The sequence below is a fragment of the Hyperoodon ampullatus genome (genome assembly GCF_949752795.1).
Source record: "Hyperoodon ampullatus genome assembly, chromosome: 7".
In the NCBI taxonomy this organism is placed as follows: domain Eukaryota; kingdom Metazoa; phylum Chordata; class Mammalia; order Artiodactyla; family Ziphiidae; genus Hyperoodon; species Hyperoodon ampullatus.
In genome coordinates this window covers 54,641,564-54,660,467 of record NC_136920.1, presented here as the reverse complement: position 1 = coordinate 54,660,467, position 18,904 = coordinate 54,641,564, and the positions used below count along the sequence as shown (strand labels likewise).

Below are 18,904 nucleotides of genomic sequence, written 5' to 3'. Positions count from 1 at the left end.
AAACATAAGTAACATGTTTTACACAGAAGAAGAAGAAAAAAAATGGTTTCTCTATTTTATCTTCCAGGTCTAAGGTTAAATATCACCTTTTCAGGGATGCCCCCTCTACCAAGCTTATCTATGATTGCCCTGTTCTTCATAAAATTTTATAGCACATGCTATATTTTGAAATAATACATTTGTTTACTTATCATTGGTATATCTTCCCTAATAGACTGTAAATCCATGAAGGGTCAGTTCACTACTGTTTATGTAGCACCTAGCACAGTCTGTGGCATGTAGAATAAGCTCAAGTAATATTTGTTGAGTAAACAAATGAATTTATCTCTCTAACCCATGGCTGAGGCAAGCCTTATGGAAGCCGTAATTGTTCCTTTTATCCTGTCCTAAACTTGGTATCTAAGCCCAAGGATTAAAGTTCCAGGGAAGCAGATTTTAGCTCAGCAAAAGCTACCAATTAGAGAGCTTCAGAAATGGAATGAGCTATTCTGTGGGGGTACTGAGCTCTTTGCCAAGAGGCTGCCAAGGTACATAGGATCCCTCTGCTTTAGATAGAAGTTCGACCTTGACAACCTCTCAGCGTCTCCTATGACTTCCAACTCTAGGTTCTGCAGTTCTTTCCAGTTGTTTGATTTTGAGTTATGTTAAAATAAAGTGCATATAGAAACTCATTAGGAAGTAACCTAAGATAAGTCATCTAATGAGACTTAGAAAATTGATCATTCAGGCATGCATGCCTTTTTATAATTATTTGATACATATGAATCCTACTGAGTTCACCATTTGCCGTAAGTCCATATATCTACATCTCAACGAAGACTAAAAGTAAAGTTTAAAAAACTTTGTGTAGCATTTCAGTTTTAAACACATACACACACACACGCACATACACTTTCATGTAATTACTATATCAAGTCTGTGAGGAAAATGACGCATGAGCTCATACAGAGTAAGTGGCTTATCCAACCTCATACTTGTGACTGCTAGAACCATCAGGTCGTGAAGTCCCAAATCAGTGATCTTCTCACTCTAATATGCCCCGTTACTTTTTGACTCCAGAATTATCCTCCCTTTAGGTTTAGCTATATATCCTCATCTTGGATGGAAAATACCTTTCTTCCAAATTTCACTGGGAAACGGCCAAATGGAATTTTAAAACCTGTTTTTTTCTTTCATAGGTATCAAAAATCTATTTTATTGATTATCAGAGACGTTATAAATATCTAACATGAACTAACTGCAACACAACAGTGATTAGTTTAAATAATACACTTTGTTAGCTTTTATAATTAAGGATCAACAGTTATTAAATGTGGTTTTTCATGTAGTCTGATGAAAAAAGATTTCAATTCACAATAGCAATTTTCTTAATTCAAGACCTGAAAAAGGAATATTTTCTTCTGTAATGTTTAGTAAAGCAATGAGAATAAGATGGGAATTTATCATAGGTTAAATGGGAAGGGAGAAAAGATCCAACAACATTTTATTTTTAGCTAGTAGTTGCTTCTCAAAGGTCACAGAAGGCAGTGGTCTACTGATTAAAGACAAAGTAAAATACACAATTTCGGGACTTCCTGGCGGTCCAGTGGTTGAGACTTTGCCTTCCAGTGCGCAGGGTGAGGGTTCGATCCCTGATCGGGGAGCTGGGATCCCACATGGCTTGCGGTCAAAGGGCCAAAGCATAGAACAGAAGCAATATTGTAACAAATTCAATAAAGACTTTAAAAAATGGTCCACATCAAAAAAAAAATCTTGAAAAAGTAAAATACACAATTTCAACCTGTCCTAGAGTTTGAAAGGACCTTTGAGATCATCTAGTTCAATTTCTTCATTTTTTTCTTAATTGACACAATAGCTTTGAGATTCTATCTGCTGTAAGTACCTCTTTTTTTTTTTTTTTTTTTTTTTGCGGTATGCGGGCCTCTCACTGTTGTGGCCTCTCCCGCTGCGGAGCACAGGCTCCGGACACGCAGGCTCAGCGGCCATGGCTCATGGGCCCAGCCGCTCTGTGGCATGTGCGATCTTCCCGGACCAGGGCACGAACCCATGTCCCCTGCATCAGCAGGCGGACTCTCAACCACTGCACCACCAGGGACGCCCAGTACCTCTTCTTGAAGGAGTTCATCTTTCCATGAAATGCCTTCAACTTTCAATGACAATCATGATCACATGTATCTTTCATGTATCTTCTGGCATGACAATTACATATTGAAAACTTCTGCATTTGTACAGTTCAAACATGCATTCCCCTGTATGTATATTCATGTGCAGTACCTCTGGCACAGGGTGGTTTTCCTTAAGCAGTCTTCAGCTACAAAAGACACGAATGAGTAAATCTTGGAAAAGGGATAACATCTTTGATATTGTCAATTCCCAAGATGCACTGCAGATAGCGTTCAAATCCCATCCCAAAACCTCCATGTGGCACAGATCCAAATCGACGGAGGTCCAGATACCTAATTTTGAAAAACAGAGAATCATTACCTACAAATGCTTCATTTAAGATCAGATGTTATGACAGAATTTTATGTTTCGAAAGTTTTTTGCAATCATTTGTTATCATCACATCACTGTGGTAGACCAGTCTTTTTACAGAGAAGTTAAAGTGATCTCTGTCCAAGATTACCCAGACAAACAGCAGCATATCCTGTCATGCATTCATGGGCTTTGGTCACTTGATCCTTAAAGTTTGTTAGGTGCTTATATACAGAAAACTTGTCTCATGAGGCTACAGGAAAATTTCTCTTAACTTATTTTTCTTTAAATATATTCCTCTTCTATGTCTTGGTATATCTATGATAATGTTCTTTTTTTTCCTTACCAAAATCATATTGTTCAATACACAGAGAAGGGTGAAGAGTTTTGCCTGATGTATTACAAAAAGAGACCCTCTACTAGACTAGACTGTAAGCTACATCAAGGGCAGGAACTGCATCTTAGCCAACCTTTATCTCTAGTGACTGTCTGGGAATAGATGCTTACTATATGATGATTTATTGTTTGAAGGCATAAAAATATACTCTTGAGCACTGGAGTGAGGAAAAACTTTGACTTCTCTGCTTTAAGCCTAGTAGAAGATGTCCAGAGTCATTTTTCTGAAAGGCTACACAGCCTCTAAAGCCCATCCATGCACACTCTATTCCCACATAAGACTACATGTTAGAAAATGGTATGTTCATGATTCAAACTCGGATTCCAATACACCAGCCTGGGATAAAGTTATTTTAGGAAAGGAAGAGAAGGAGGAAGACTCTATAACTATTTTTATTGTCATTTAATGGCGGGAATTCTTGAATTATACAATATTGATGAAAATAAGTTTATAGTTTCTTGAATGATTTGTAAAATATACAAAAATACAGCATAAAACTTAAGCACCACAGCTGGTAGTCATATGGCTCCTCAAGGATAAAGACTATAACCTTTTTCCCCACTATTAATAACAATGACTACATGTATTGGTATTTTAGGCAATTAAGATTAAGTACTTCTCTTTCTAAAATAAAACACAAATTGCAACTAGGTGAGTTACAACCAAGTGAGAGATCAATAAGACAGGAGTTAGTATTTAAGAACTATCAGGAATAATGGAAGGAACACAGTCTTGAGTAATTGAAATGTTTGGTAGCTGAATTAACTTTAAGTTCATAAGGCATGGGGGCAGAATACACTTTGATTTAGTGAGAAAATGAGATGAAGGGCATGTCAAACCACCTGCCACAAACACCTGCAGGATCTGAGCCGGCTGCTAGAAGTCCAGTATCTAGTTTTAGCTGGCTTTAAATTTCTCATACATCGATGTCAAAACACTGGCATAAATGCCTGGAAACTGAATTCAGAAGAGGGATTCCGTCTTTAGCATTTTTCTTGCCTTTGCTTTGACAGATGGAAAAATCTACTTCTAAAAACAAGTTTTCAAAAGAATCTTTATTTGTTTGATCGTTGTTATATTGATTCTAGGGTAGCCAGATTATAGAAGAGATGGTACAAAAATTATGGAACTAGTTACGGATTATTTGCATGTGGCGTGTAGAAACAGGAAGTGAGAAAATTCTTAGACACCTGGGGTGGCTATTCACAGTGTGGTAGAACACTAGCAGAGATCACAGACTTGGAGATTTTTAAGGTCCTTTCTACCTTAAAATGCTATGATTATCATATAAAAGGAAGCAGATTCCAACTGTTAAAAAAATAAAATTCAAGTGAGTAAATTTTTAAGATCTTAATTGGCTTTATTCAGTGATTCATGAATCAGGCAGTATCCCATCTAGCAATAGAAAAGAGCTCCCAAGAGCTCTACAGAATGATTATAGGCAGAAGTGGGTACTAGCAAAGAGTGGGTGGTTTCAGGCAAGGTCGCCTTCCTTTAGGAGATGGCAGGGGTCTATCAGGCAGATTACCTCACCAGTGTTGACCAGGTAATTTTAGGTTCCCTGGTTCAAGATTCCACTCCTGGGAGATGTCAAAACTCTAATTAAGTTAGGTATTAAGTCTCAGTTTGGTGATGTGAGCTGAGCACAAGTGACTCCATTTTGAGCCTGCTGTCTCTTTTATTAACAAAATAATAAATAGTTATATTTGGAGATGTTAGGAGTTTGAAAACTTTAGTTGGGAAAGAGTAGTATTGAAATGATTAATAAAGACCAGAAAAGGTCTAAACCAATAATTAAGATTTATATATAACTAGTTTTTATACACTATGAATATTACCTTGTAGACAGAAAGAAACTGAGGTAAAATGCATAAGCTTGACAATCAGGCTCATCTACCTAATAGCAAGACTCAGAACAAAAGAAGGAAAGGGGGACGGAAACTAAATTAAGCTTCTACTCTGTGTAGATACTTAACCTGTATTGTTTCCTTTCATCCTAACAATAACCCTGTGAAGTAGATATTATCATTCCATTTTACGGCCAAGAAAACCAAGACTCAAGAGAGATTAAATATGCCAAAATTCATTACTGATAAATAATGAAGCAATCTAGGGCCATTACTTGAACCCAATTTTAGGCTTTTTTGCATCTCTGAAATCTAGTTCCTTCATTACGAAAAGGCAAGTGTGTAATTTAACCTTTCCTTCTCCTGAGGACAGCAAAAGAATTAATAATATTGTTGATATTATTATACTAAGATCCTGAAAGAGTCTTATTACACAAATAAAAATAAATAAATAATTTGTATATACTGAAAAGTACTTGAAGAAAGGGTCTGCAGAAAGAACACCAGAACAACTTAGGAATGCAGACAATGATCTTCCCTAAGCAGCTTAGATCTCTACAGTTGGTGGAGACCTCAGGGACCACTTAGCTCAAGCTCCTAATTTCACACATAGAGAAAATGAAGCATAATGGTTAGGAACAAAGTCCCAGCTCTATGCTTCTAACTGTGTGCTCCTGCTTCAGTCAGTTAACATCTCTAGGCCTCAGGCCTGGAGGGATAATAAAAAGAGAATAAGAATAGTACCTTACTAACAGGGTGTTGTGATGATTACACGAGACAATATACATCAAAATTTTAACACAGTTATCTGGCACACAATAGGTAATAAATAAATGGCAGACATTATTATTACTACTTTTCAAAGACTCAAAGGGAGTAAATAATCTGAGAACCTGTTCATTGTTTTAACACTCTTCGATAGCACCCTGGAAATACAAGTGAAAACTATTTAACACTCAGACCCACAAATAGAATAAGAGTCATCAGGGGTCACATTCTCACCATTGGTAGGCTTCTGTTAGTCCTGACCTGTAAAAGGAAAACAACAAAATTATTTCAGAGAATGGCAATAAGATAAATATACTAACCACCAAACATTTATTCTGGGTTGTGTGCACAGTGCTCTTTATAAAGAAGTACATACCAAAACCTGTGCTCTTAAATAACACGCAATACAGTTAAGAAGCTGAGCCTTTATTAGGTGGTAAGAAAGGTAAGATAACCAATAGTAGGAAAACCAATAGTCCAAGGTATTATCAAATAGTAAATGCTATAGAAGGAAAGTATGGTCCAGAGCCCAAAAGAAGGGCTTCACTTGAGATAAATTTATCATCCTGTGACATAAGAAAAGTACTATTACTACTATATAGGGTTGTTGAAAGGCACACACAGACAAGTGATATAGAGACACAATTTTCTTTCCACAATATTAAAACAATAATAGATTCTGAGGCTGCCTTCATAATATGGCTGCAAATTGGTTTTTGCCAATTTGAGAAATGTTAAAAAAACTTAAAGCTTTTAGTACTCATGAAATTTAATTTCAGCCCTTAAAAGTGTTTGGGACCACTGTGTACCTCAAAGTGATCAAGGTTATGAAAAATTCAAATATACAAAAATATGAAAAACATGAACAGAAGTCACAGACAGATCTCTGAGATAGGTAAACACATATATCCACTTCATTAGGAAAGACAAATTTGGATATTATCAGATATTAGGTAAACATTTAATGTTATGAGGAAAGGTTTCCTGAAGGAAGGAAGCAAGCAAAGAAAACAGACCAATTAATCTTTCAACAGATGAAGTTCCTTGCCATGTGTGATTTTTATTGTGCTTTAAAAAAACCCAGAAAATCTTCAAATTCTTTCCATCTAAGGAGTTTTACCATCACTTCAATTCCACGATTTTTCCAGGACTTCTTAACACTATAGTAATACTAAGGAGTTAGTAGTCTATGTGATAAAAGAGTCCTCCCAGAACATATTTATCCCCTTTCTTCTGGACGCTAACCAAATAGAGCAGTTCAAATGACTGGGATTACAAAACCAAGTTACTCAACAGACTCATAGGTTCGGATCTGGGAAAATCAACAACTTTTTAAGCATTTCTCCATTAGGAAAAGAAGGCCTTAACAAATGGCTAATTTAATAAACATGTCAAACAATCATGACTTTTCCAGGTTACTGTGAAACTTAGTATTATCTGGAGAGAAAGATTAAGCTTTCAACATGGGAAAGTCATTTTTTAAAACAGTCTGGCACAGTAAAAGTGGAAACCATGGAAAACAGAGGTTTATAACCTTGGTTAGTTTAGGAAGTCATTGTGGTTTGTTGGCAGACCATGCATATACAGGAGTGGTAGTTCGATTAGAAACATGATTCCCTCCTCCTCATCTCCAAAACATTTTCTGGTGTTTATGGATACATTTCCCAGGTCTCAAACAGTGAGTTAAAATAAAGTTATTCAAATACCTAAATCAAGATGCTTACATAGTAGAAAACCTGAGGAAGGGAAAACTGCTTATTCTAAATGCTAGCTTAGTGGATATTTTTAGTTTCTTTCTCCCTCCATCTTTATCCTTTCCTTGCTTCAGAGCCTGTCCTTATGCCCTGTAGGAGTCTGCCAGTCATAATTTAGAGTTAAACACACACACAAAGTGAAGAACAAACTTTAAGGGGGAAAATTTTCCTTTTCTATCATTAACTTTTTTTTAAATTTTTAATTAATTAATTAATTTATTTTTGGCAGTGTTGGGTCTTCGTTGCTGCACATGGGCTTTCTCTAGTTGCAGTGAGCAAGGGCTACTCTTTGTTGTGGTGCGCGGGCTTCTCTTTGCAGTGGCTTCTCTTGTTGAGGAGCATGGGCTCTAGGTGCATGGGCTTCAGTAGTTGTGGCACACGGGCTCTAGAGCACAGGCTCAGTAGTTGTGTCACATGGGCTTAGATGCTCTGTGGCATGTGGGATCTTCCCGGACCAGGGCTCAAACCTGTGTCCCCTGCATTGGCAGGCAGATTCTTAACCACTGCACCACCAGGGAAACCCCTCTATCATTAACTTTTTTTTTTTTTTTTTTTTGCGGTACACGGGCCTCTCACTGTTGTGGCCTCTCCTGTTGCAGAGCACAGGCTCCGGATGCACAGGCTCAGCGTCCATGGCTCATGGGCCCAGCCGCTCCGCGGCATGTGGGCTCTTCCTGGACCGGGGCACGAACCTGTGTTCCCTGCATCGGCAGGTGGACTCTCAACCACTGCGCCACCAGGGAAGCCCTATCATTAACTTTTAAAAAAGCTATTTCCATAGGGAGAGATACATACATATAGTGGCAAAAAATCATTGTGTTTCATATAATAGTTCTAGTCTTTCAGAAAGAGAAGCTCAGAGAGGTTAAGTAACAGCTTGCTCAAGGTCACACAGAATCTGAGATCCAGGTCTGTCAGGAGCTACGGCCCATGTGCTATTCTCTGTTAGTTTGCCATGACTGCCTTTGAGTGCCCCATCCCCAATTTCTGAATTCTATTTCTTCTAGGTCTCACCAATACCTGGCTAATTGCTGCTCTAAGAAATGGTATCGTTCTTCTCTGAGGCTTCCCCCAAAGAGTTCTCCAACTCCAGGAACCAGAAGATCAACAGCAGCAACCTAAAAAGGAAAAAACGCATAAACAACATTCCATTTTCAGAGCATTCCAACAACTGTCAGATTCTGAAGCAAGTGGAACGTTTAACATTTTGTCAACTGGCTATTTAACTGCTTACCAGAATCTTATTTATGTTACCTGTTGATGTTCCCTGTTTTAATACCAAATGTTTAATATTATCTTTAGAATACAAAATGCAGGTGGACAGTTTCCCCTCTGGCACCATTTATGCAGTATACTTAACAAAAATGTGTTTTCTGCACAAATGTGATACAAATGTTAATTATAAAAATGTGGGAAGTATTAAAAATTATGAAAAATATTAAAAAACACCTATTAGCATGCAGAAGCAATTACATGTTGGCATATTTTCTTTCAGGTTTTTCTTCTTATATGTTTAAAGAGTATAGCAGAGATCAAATTATATATAAAATTTACCATTCTAATTGTCTTAGCTAATATTATACAATAAATATTTTTCCTATGTCAGTAAAAATACTTCACATACTTAATGTTTTAACAGCTTCACAGTTTATTGTTTAGAAGTATCATAGTTTATTTAAGAGTTTATTTAACTGCTTTCCTTTTGTTGAACATTTAGGGGTGTGTGTGTGTGAGAGTGTGTGTGTCTTTTCTCTTATAAATAATGTGGCACTGAAGTTTTTCTTTAATTTGAAGTATGTTAGGACATGTAAAATATGTTCTGATCATTAATCAAATTAAAACAAAGAGATACCACTTTGGAGTTATCAAAATGGTGAAGATAAACGACATAAACAATATGGATTAGAGAATGCATAGACCAACACTCTCGTACATCTGATACAACCTTTCTGGTGAGCAACTTGGCAAAAGATAATCAAAGCCTTAAAAATGCAATATGCTTCGACTCAGCAATAGGAGTTCTAGGAACGAGTTCTAACAAAATAATCAGAGATGCAAAAAAAAAAAAAAAAAAAAGATCAATTCACAGGATGTTATTTGTATTTTCTTATTTTCTGCAATAGAGGTGTGTTACACTTCCGTAATAAAACAACAAAAAATTTTTAATAGGGGAAAATGGTAGCTTGATGTTTTAATTTGTATTTCTTCACTTACTAGTAATATTTACTTTTTGAGAATGTTTATTTGCTGTCTATATTATTTTGTGACTTAGCAATTCTTTTTTTGGGGTGGGGGGAATAAAGGGGGACCAGGCAGACATTTTTAGGGCCAAGAATCTGAAGGCACAAAACTCAGAAAGATTTATTTTACAAATGAAAAATTAGGAACCCATAAAACACATTTAATAACACATAAAACACTTACTTTAAATGTCACATTATATTATAAACTCTTTTCTTAAACTCTGCCTTACTTTACTATTAAGCCATTCTCCTGTTTTCTGATTTCAGAATTTTTGACTGATACATAGTTTATAAATAATTAAGATTAATAAAGAATGTAATAATTTAAGAATGTGTGCCAAATGCTACATAATCCTCAGTACTATCATTAAAGAGAAAACACGAGACATGATTTTCATCCATCAGCTGAATCAAAGTGAGAGCAAATGGAAATTTACTAATGGTTTCTACTTTTACAGAATCTCCTACCACTCAATAAGCTTGTGAGGAGTAAGTGTACAAACATGCCTTTTTCACACTACCACTGCTGGTTGACTACGTTTTAGTAATTCTTCTATGAACCTGGAAGACCTAAAATGAACAGGCAAGTATTCTAGAATGTGGATTTGGTGACTCAGACAGGATAGTAGGTAATGAAACACAGCTTTGGCTAGGTAAACAAGAGAGCTTTACTAATGTGAAGAGCAAATTCTCACAGGCTATATCCAATTAATAGAGCTGGACTCCAGTCAGGACCCTGCAGTTACCCCTTCTTTTCTCAGAGAAAGGAGAAGATCAAGGGAGTTTTTGTGGCCACAGAAGGACAGGTATCATTATTTACTAGTATACTGCTTTTAGACATGGCTAAAATATGCTAGGAGCTAAGAGACACATGATGAAAAATTTGTTCTTAACGTCAATCCAGAGTTTTAAATTTAGAGTTACAGGCAATCAGGGTTGGAAGAGAACAGACAATCAAGTGGCTCTCTGGCCTTTGCTTGAAAATATTTAAGCAAATATTTAATATAATTACACTAACTGTTTACTAATATTTAATGTACTATATTAATATTAATAAACTTAACAAATATTTAATAAAAATATTTAAGGGAAGCAATACCCCTGAAATATAGCATTCCATCCTTGTGTAGCTCTGTCAGAAAGGACAGGTATATTCAAAATCTATCATTTCAAAGTTTTTGAAGTAAGGGCAACTCCAAGGTACAAAGGTGTACAGAGATTGATTCCGGTACTGCAAGTACATGCAAAGCTTTAAGAGACAGAACTAAAGAAGTCCACTGCCTCAAAAGAAAACAAAATGCTGAGGAATCAGCTATTACGGAACAATAAGAAGTAGGTGTCCAGCAGAGGCTGGTGGCCAGTGATGAGGAACTGAGGCAAGCCTTGATGCATCAAACAAGAGATCCATTTCTTGCTTGGTCCTGCTGCTAACACAGCTAAAACAAGCAAAAACCCTTTTGGGATCTTAGCATTTTTTGCAGGTCTAAATTATGTCAACTTTGGACCTTAGGTTCTTTTAATGCTATTTTTAGAGGAGTGTAAGACTCCTATTTATCTTTGATTACAAACCTCCTTTGTATTAATATTTGATTTCCCTCCATCTCCCAACAATTATACTCCCCTAGTTATGACAACCAAAAAAGTCTCCAAACACTGCTGAATGTCTCCTGGGTGGGGGTAAGGAGGAACAAAATAACCCCTGATTGAGAAACACTGCTTTACATCAATGAATTGGCTTTTTAAAACTTACGCTGCATGTCCATCCTGGCTTGAAACGATAAAAAAGCCTCTTTCTGAGGTATTGCTGATCTTGTGGCCGATGGGAAAAAAGAGCACGATGAGAATGTAGTAAAAGCATTTGTCCAGAAGTAATGTACGTAGGTCATGTTTGCTTCCAATTCTTGGCCAACGTAAGCCACATACAAGTCACGAAGCTCATGTGAATGGGGCAGGGAAGTAAATACCCCTGCCCCCGCCTCCTGAGGGCGGAGCGGCAACCATTTATGTGTAATAAAACAATTTACCAGGTAACTTTTCCCCCCACCTACTTGGGCTCTTCCACTTCCACTTTCCCAACCAATTTCTCATTGTTAATTAGAATTCAGGTCAGAATAGCAGTTCCCCTATTTCCTTCCTCTGTACTCTGGGAAAGGAACTTATCAGTAGGAAAGAACTTACCAATGAGTCTATTTTAGTTGAATAAAAAGTTTAGAAGATCAAGTCCCATATCACTACTAATTTTGTGACATGCAGAAGGAAGACATCCTCATCTATGTCCTTTCTTTGTCTGGATGGTCTGAAAATTCACACTCTCAGGCAGGAGAATTTCCTGTATGTTTCCTTGACATGGAGAGTAAAGTTGCTTACCCTCCTAGGAGCTGTGTACCTTTTAAGTAAGGCATTCCTCTTAATGCCTCATCAATGTTGCATGACTACAGGGTACTAGTTCTTTTTTATGAAGGATAGATTTATCTCTTGGTGAAGAAAGGCCCACAAAGGCCTTCTTCTCCTCTCTGCCTACATATAACCTTCTTCTCTTTTCTGTTACTTTAGGTTTCCCTTCAACAATATCAGATCTGTTTACGTCCTGCTTTCCTTTTATAATGAGATCTTCCAATCTACCTAGAGATTCTGCACACTTTCTGAGAACCTATAGTAAAGTATTCCTCAAATATAAATAATGACATTTACATTAGTAGACACAGAGCGGCACTTTCTTCTGATATGATATAAAAAAATACTGCAGGGGGCTTCCCTGGTGGCGCAGTGGTTGGGGGTCCGCCTGCCGATGCAGGGGACACGGGTTCGTGCCCCGGTCCGGGAAGATCCCATATGCTGCGCAGCGGCTGGGCCGGTGAGCCATGGCCGCTGAGCCTGCACGTCTGGAGCCTGTGCTCTGCAACAAGAGAAGCCACCGCAATGAGAAGCCCGCACACTTCAACAAAGAGTAGCCCCTGCTCGCCGCAACTAGAGGAAGCCCACGTGCAGCAACGAAGGCCCAACACAGCCAAAAATAAATAAATAAATAAATTAAATAAATTAAAAAAAAATAGAGACTCATCATAATGAAGGCTTCCCGGTACTTCTAAAGGTACCACCTATGACTGCAGTCTACGAGCGAACTGCCTTTTAAGGAATCTTACGTAATGGCACGTTATGATGTGGCATCCGCCACCCCAACACACACACATTTTAACGTTATTGGGCTGTAACACAATAAAGATTTTATCAAAATTTAGAAGGAAAGGGGACTTCACACTTATTGACTACCTACTACCCCAAACACTAGGCTGTGTACTTTTCATGTATTATTAACTATGGGTTAATTCAATCCCCATAATCCTGGAAAATATTATCATCTTATTTTTACAGATGGGAAAGTAAGACTCAAAGAAATTAGGTGGTTTATCTAAGATCACATAGTTTATAACACAAAGACCTGAGACCTGAAACCAAGAGTGCCTGATTCTAAAGCCCCTGGACTTTCCTATGTGCCATGTTGCCATCACTCAAAAAAATTTGAGTAAAAGCTGCTCTTTAGCTTCCCAGGAACTTCCTTAGTAAATCACATCACTTTCTCACTACTTCTCCACTGTGGGTCTAAAACTGTGTTGGGCTCGATTCATCCACCCATTCATCCACCCACCTACACATCACCAAATAGATATCAGGTGCCTGCTATGTCCCAGGCATTATGCTAGGCACTAGGATACACTGATAAGTGAAAAAAAGGTCCTCAAATCCTTTGGCATAGAGAAAAGAGTCACTAACTAAACAGTCATGCAAATAAATGTAAAATTACAACTGTGTTAAGGATTATGATGGATTAAGAGTTAGTAGTTCTGGGTCTGAAATTCAACATGGTACTACTGTACTGTCTAACAGGTCTCTGACTCAGTCTGGAGGATCAAGGAAGGTTTCTCTGGGGAAATGACTACTGAGAAGAGATCCGAAGAGTAAGTAAAATTAGGTGAAAAAGACTGTTCTAGATTGAGGGAAGACTATGTGCAAAGATCCTGTGATGAGGGAAAGTCCTGCCTATCTGAAGACACGAGACGGAAGCAGCCAGACTACACTGGGGTTTGTAGGCCAAATAAAGGATCTTGATTTTTATTCTAAGAGTAATGGGAGGCCACTGAACGGTTTTTAGAAGGGAGAGAACATGATCAGATTTACATTTTCTAAAGCTCATGCTGAAATGGGGAGAACGGACTCAGAGGAAGAAAGAATGGATACAGGAAGACCAGGTAGGAGGCTACTGAAGTAGTCTGGGCAAGAGATGATGGTATGCTAATGCAGAAAGGCAAAAGTGGAAATAAAGAGAAGTAGATGGATTCGAAATTTATTTAGAAGTATAAAAATGACAGAACTTAGTAATAGTTTCAATATGGGAAGTGAGAGAGAGAAAGATTTCAAAGATGACTCAGGAATCTGGCTTGCACAATTAGATGAGCACAGAATATTCAAAGAAAATCAAATGTGGTGGAAGAAGGGGAAAAGAAGTGAAATCATGGGTTTTGGGTATGTATGTTAAGTGTGAGATGGTTTTACAATATGTAAATAGCAATAAGATGAGTCCAGAGCTCGGAGGAAAAGTCTGGATTTGACACATAAATTTCTGAGTGTGTGAAAATATACAGTAAGCTGTGGGTACAGGTGAAATCATTTGGGGAGAGAAAAGAAGACCTAGGATGGAGGCTTGAGGAATTCCAACATCTAGTGGATTAGTAGAAGAGGATGAACCTGTATAGGAGACTGAGAAAGAATAACCCACTGAGAAGGGAAGAAAACTGGGAGAATGCTGTCACATAAGCCAAAGAAGGAGGAAGTGTTAAGAATAAGTCACAAATAGTGATGAATAAGGCTGAGAAGTGAAGTAAAAGACAGACTTCTTAAAAAAAAAAAGTCTGCTGGGCTTAATAACATGACAATTATTACAGAGCTTCAGTGGTATGATGAGAGGGAACGATTAGTTGTCTGAATAGAAGTCACATTAGAGGGATGAGGAATGAGTGGTATATACTGTGGTGGTTATAAAACATTCACCATCCTGAAAAAGAACCTCATGTGAGAAAGCAAAACTTATACAGAGACTACAAAAAATAGATCAATGCAACCAGTTTTACTAATTCTTTAAATACTATAGAAATCTAGAATAAAGGAAGGCTCAAGGTGACTGCGTAACCTAGGGAAGTCTTCACAGAGGAGGAAAGCCTTAACCAGAGTGTGTTTTTTTAACATCTTTATTGGAGTATAACTGCTTTACAATGGTGTGTTAGTTTCTGCTTTATAACAAAGTGAACCAGTTATACATATACATATATATATATCCCCGTATTTCTTCCCTCTTGAATCTCCCTCCCTCCCACCCTCCCTATCCCACCCCTCTAAGTGGTCACAAAGCACCGAGCTGATCTCCCTGTGCTATGTGGCTGCTTCCCACTAGCTATCTATTTTACATTTGGTAGTGTATATATGTCCATGCCACTCTCTCACTTCGTCCCAGTTTACCCTTCCCCCTCCCCGTGTCCTCAAGTCCATTCTCTAGTAGGTCTGCGTCTTTATTCCTGTCTTGCCCCTAGGTTCTTCATGACCATTTTTTTCTTTTTTTTTAGATTCCATATATGTATGTTAGCATACAGTATTTGTTTTTCTCTTTCTGACTTATTTCACTCTGTATGACAGACTCTAGGTCCATCCACCTCACTACAAATAACTCAATTTCGTTTCTTTTTATGGCTGAGTAATATTCCATTGTATATATGTGCCACATCTTCTTTATCCATTCATCTGTCGATGGACACTTAGGTTGCTTCCATGTCCTGGCTATTGTAAATAGAGCTGCAGTGAACATTTTGGTACATGACTGTTCTTGAATTATGGTTTTCTCAGGGTATATACCCAGTAGTGGGATTGCTGGGTCGTATGGTAGTTCTCTTCTTAGTTTTTTAAGGAACCGCCATGCTGTTCTCCATAGTGGCTGTATCAATGTACATTCCCACCAACAGTGCAAGAGTGTTCCCTTTCCTCCATACCCTCTCCAGCATTTATTGTTTCTAGATTTTTTGATGATTCTGACCGGTGTGAGATGATATCTCACTGTAGTTTTGATTTGCATTTCTCTAATGATTAATGATGTTGAGCATTCTTTCATGTGTTTGTTGGCAATCTGTGTATCTTCTTTGGAGAAACGTCTATTTAGGTCTTCTGCCCATTTTTGGATTGGGTTGTTTGTTTGATATTGAGCTGCATAAGCTGCTTGTAAAATTTGGAGATTAATCTTTTGTCAGGTGCTTCATCTGCAAATAATTTCTCCCATTCTGAGGGTTGTCTTTTCGTCTTGTTTATGGTTTCCTTTGCTGTGCAAAAGTTTTTAAGTTTCATTAGGTGGCATTTATTTATTTTTGTTTGTATTTCTATTTCTCTAGGAGGTGGGTCAAAAAGGATCTTGCTGTGATTTGTCAGAGTGTTCTGCCTATGTTTTCCTCTAAGAGTTTGATAGTGTCTGCCCTTACATTTAGGTCTTTAATCCGTTTTGAGTGTATTTTTGTGTATGGTGTTAGGGAGTGTTCTAATTTCATTCTTTTACATGTAGCTGTCCAGTTTTCCCAGCAACACTTACTGAAGAGGCTGTCTTTTCTCCATTGTATATTCTTGCCTCCTTTATCAAAGATAAGGTGACCATATGTGCGTGGGTTTATCTCTGGGCTTTCTATCCTGTTCCATTGATCTATATGTCTGTTTTTGTGCCAGTACCATACTGTCTTCATTACTGTAGCTTTGTAGTATAGTCTGAAGTCAGGGAGCCTGATTCCTCCAGCTCTGTTTTTCTTTCTCAAGATTGCTTTGGCTATTCGGGGTCTTTTGTGTTTCCATACAAATTGTTAAATTTTTGGTTCTAGTTCTGTGAAAAATGCCCGTGGTAGTTTGACAGGGATTGCATTGAATCTGTAGATTGCTTTGGGTAGTAGAGTCACTTTCATGCTGTTGATCTTCCAATCCAAGAACATGGTATATCCTTCCATCTACCTGTATCACCTTTAATTTCTTTCATCATTGTCTTGTAATTTTCTTCATACAGGTCTTTTGTCTCCTTAGGTAGGTTTATTCCTAGATTTTATTCTTTTTGTTGCAGTGGTAAATGGGAGTGTTTTCTTAATTTCACTTTCAGATTTTTCGTCATTAGTGTATAGGAATACAAGAGATTTCTGTGCATTAATTTTGTATCCTGCTACTTTACCAAATTCATTGATTAGCTCTAGTAGTTTTCTGGTAGCATCTTTAGGATTCTCTATGTAGAGTATCATGTCATCTGCAAACAGTGACAGCTTTACTACTTCTTTTCCAATTTGGATTCCTTTTATTTCTTTTTCTTCTCTGATTGCTGTGGCTAAAACTTCCAAAACTAGGTTGAATAAGAGTGGTGAGAGTGGGCAACCTTGTCTTGTTCCTGATCTTAGTGAAAATGGTTTCAGTTTTTCACCATTGAGGACGATGTTTGCTGTGGGTTTGTCATATATGGCCTTTATTATGTTGAGGAAAGTTCCCTCTATGCCTACTTTCTGGAGAGTTTTTATCATACATGGGTATTGAATTTTGTCAAAAGCTTTTTCTGCATCTATTGAGATGATCATATGGTTTTTATCCTTCAAGTTTTAATATGGTGCATCACATTGATTTATTGGCATATATTGAAGAATCCTTGCATTCCTGGGGTAAACCCCACTTGATCATGGTGTATGGTCCTTTTAATGTGCTGTTGGATTCTGTTTGCTAGTATTTTGTTGAGGATTTTTGCACCTATGTTCATCAGTGATATTGGCCTATAGTTTTCTTTCTTTGTGACACCTTTGTCTGGTTTTGGTATCAGGGTGATGGTGGCCTCATAGAATGAGTTTGGGAGTGTTCCTCCCTCTGCTATATTTTGGAAGAGTTTGAGAAGGTTAGGTGTTAGCTCTTCTCTAAATGTTTGATAGAATTCACCTGTGAAGCCATCTGGTCCTGGGCTTTTGTTTATTGGAAGATTTTTAAACACAGTTTCAATTTCAGTGCTTGTGATTGGTCTGTTCATATTTTCTATTTCTTCCTGGTTCAGTCTCGGAAGGTTGTGCATTTCTAAGAATTTGTCCAGTTCTTCCAGGTTGTCCATTTTATTGGCATATACTTGCTTGTAGTAATCTCTTATGATCTTTTGTATTCCTGCAGAGTCAGTTGTTACTTCTCCTTTTTCATTTCTAATTCTATTGATTTGAGTCTTCTCCCTTCTTTTCTTGATGAGTCTGGCTAATGGTTTATGAATTTTGTTTATCTTCACAAAGAACCAGCTTTTACTTTTATTGATCTTTGCTATCGCTTCCTTCATTTCTTTTTCATTTATTTCTGATCTGATCTTTATGATTTCTTTTTTTCTGCTAACTTTGGGGTTTTGTTTGTTCTTCTTTCTCTAATTGCTTTAGGTGTAAGGTTAGGTTGTTGATTTGAGATGTTTCCTGTTTCTTAAGGTAGGATTGTATTGCTACAAACTTCCCTCTTAGAACTGCTTTAAGCAATTTTTTTTTTTTTTGCGGTACATGGGCCTCTCACTGTTGTGGCCTCTCTTGCTGAGGAGCACAGGCTCCGGACATGCAGGCTCAGTGGCCATGGCTCATGGGCCTAGCCGCTCCGCAGCATGTGGGATCTTCCGGGGCCGGGGCACGAACCTGTGACCCCTGCATTGGCAGGCGGACTCAACCACTGCGCCACCAGGGAAGCCCCAGACTATTTTTAAAAAGTGCAAAACTGAATGACTGAAAGGTGTTCTACTTTGGGAAATTATGAGAGGAATACATGGTGTATGTGTGCTGGGGTAGGGAGGTGGAAGTGGGATAGGGTGGAGTGATAAAAAAGCCAAGAGATACAGACACAGGCCTCTGTTTTGTGATGTAGGCTCAATATTGAATTATCTAAGATTGGATAATCTACTCCCTATTCACTCTCATTTTTTTGCTGCTAACCTGTGGGCCTATTCATTTCTCATAATCGATTATACCAGAGGGTTGGTAGGGAAAAGAGGAAGTAAGAATCATAAATCAATTGTGCTGCTCATTGGTTTTGGATAATACTGGTGTGAAAGGTGGGGATGCATAAAATCGGTGGCTAAAATGTAATTTTATATCTGTGATTTTGAGGCAGAGTGATAGAGTGGAAGAGAACACAGACTTCAGAGACAGAGGGAATCAGGTTTTAATATGAGCTCTGTCACTTACCACCCATGTAGCCTTGGGAAATGTAATTGGTCTCTTTGCACCCCAGTTTTCTATATGTAAAATGGGAGAAACAATGAGTTTCTTGTCAAGGCTGTTTTGCGACTTAGAGATGAGATGAGAGTGTTTACCTCATACTAACTGGTGGCTAATATTGTTGTTGTTGTTGTTTTTCGGC

The 18,904-nt window shown here is 37.8% G+C and overlaps 1 protein-coding gene across 11 annotated transcripts in view; it reads right to left on the bottom strand.

Annotated features, from left to right (window-relative positions):
- Positions 1-1,439: 1,439 nt before the first annotated feature.
- NARS2 (asparaginyl-tRNA synthetase 2, mitochondrial) overlaps positions 1,440-18,904 on the bottom strand; it is a gene marked incomplete at its 5' end in the record, with an annotated part of 136,676 nt that continues 119,211 nt past the window's right edge. For 9 of the 11 annotated variants that reach the window (XM_079708828.1, XM_079708835.1, XM_079708833.1 and 6 more), the window contains 3 exons: positions 1,440-2,456; positions 5,722-5,748; positions 8,262-8,359. In XM_079708828.1, coding sequence (XP_079564954.1) covers positions 2,312-2,456; positions 5,722-5,748; positions 8,262-8,359 — 270 coding nt within the window. In that variant the 3' untranslated portion in view covers positions 1,440-2,311. The remainder of the gene's footprint in view (positions 2,457-5,721; positions 5,749-8,261; positions 8,360-18,904) is intronic. The other 2 variants (XM_079708831.1, XM_079708834.1) reach the window with 1 other exon arrangement.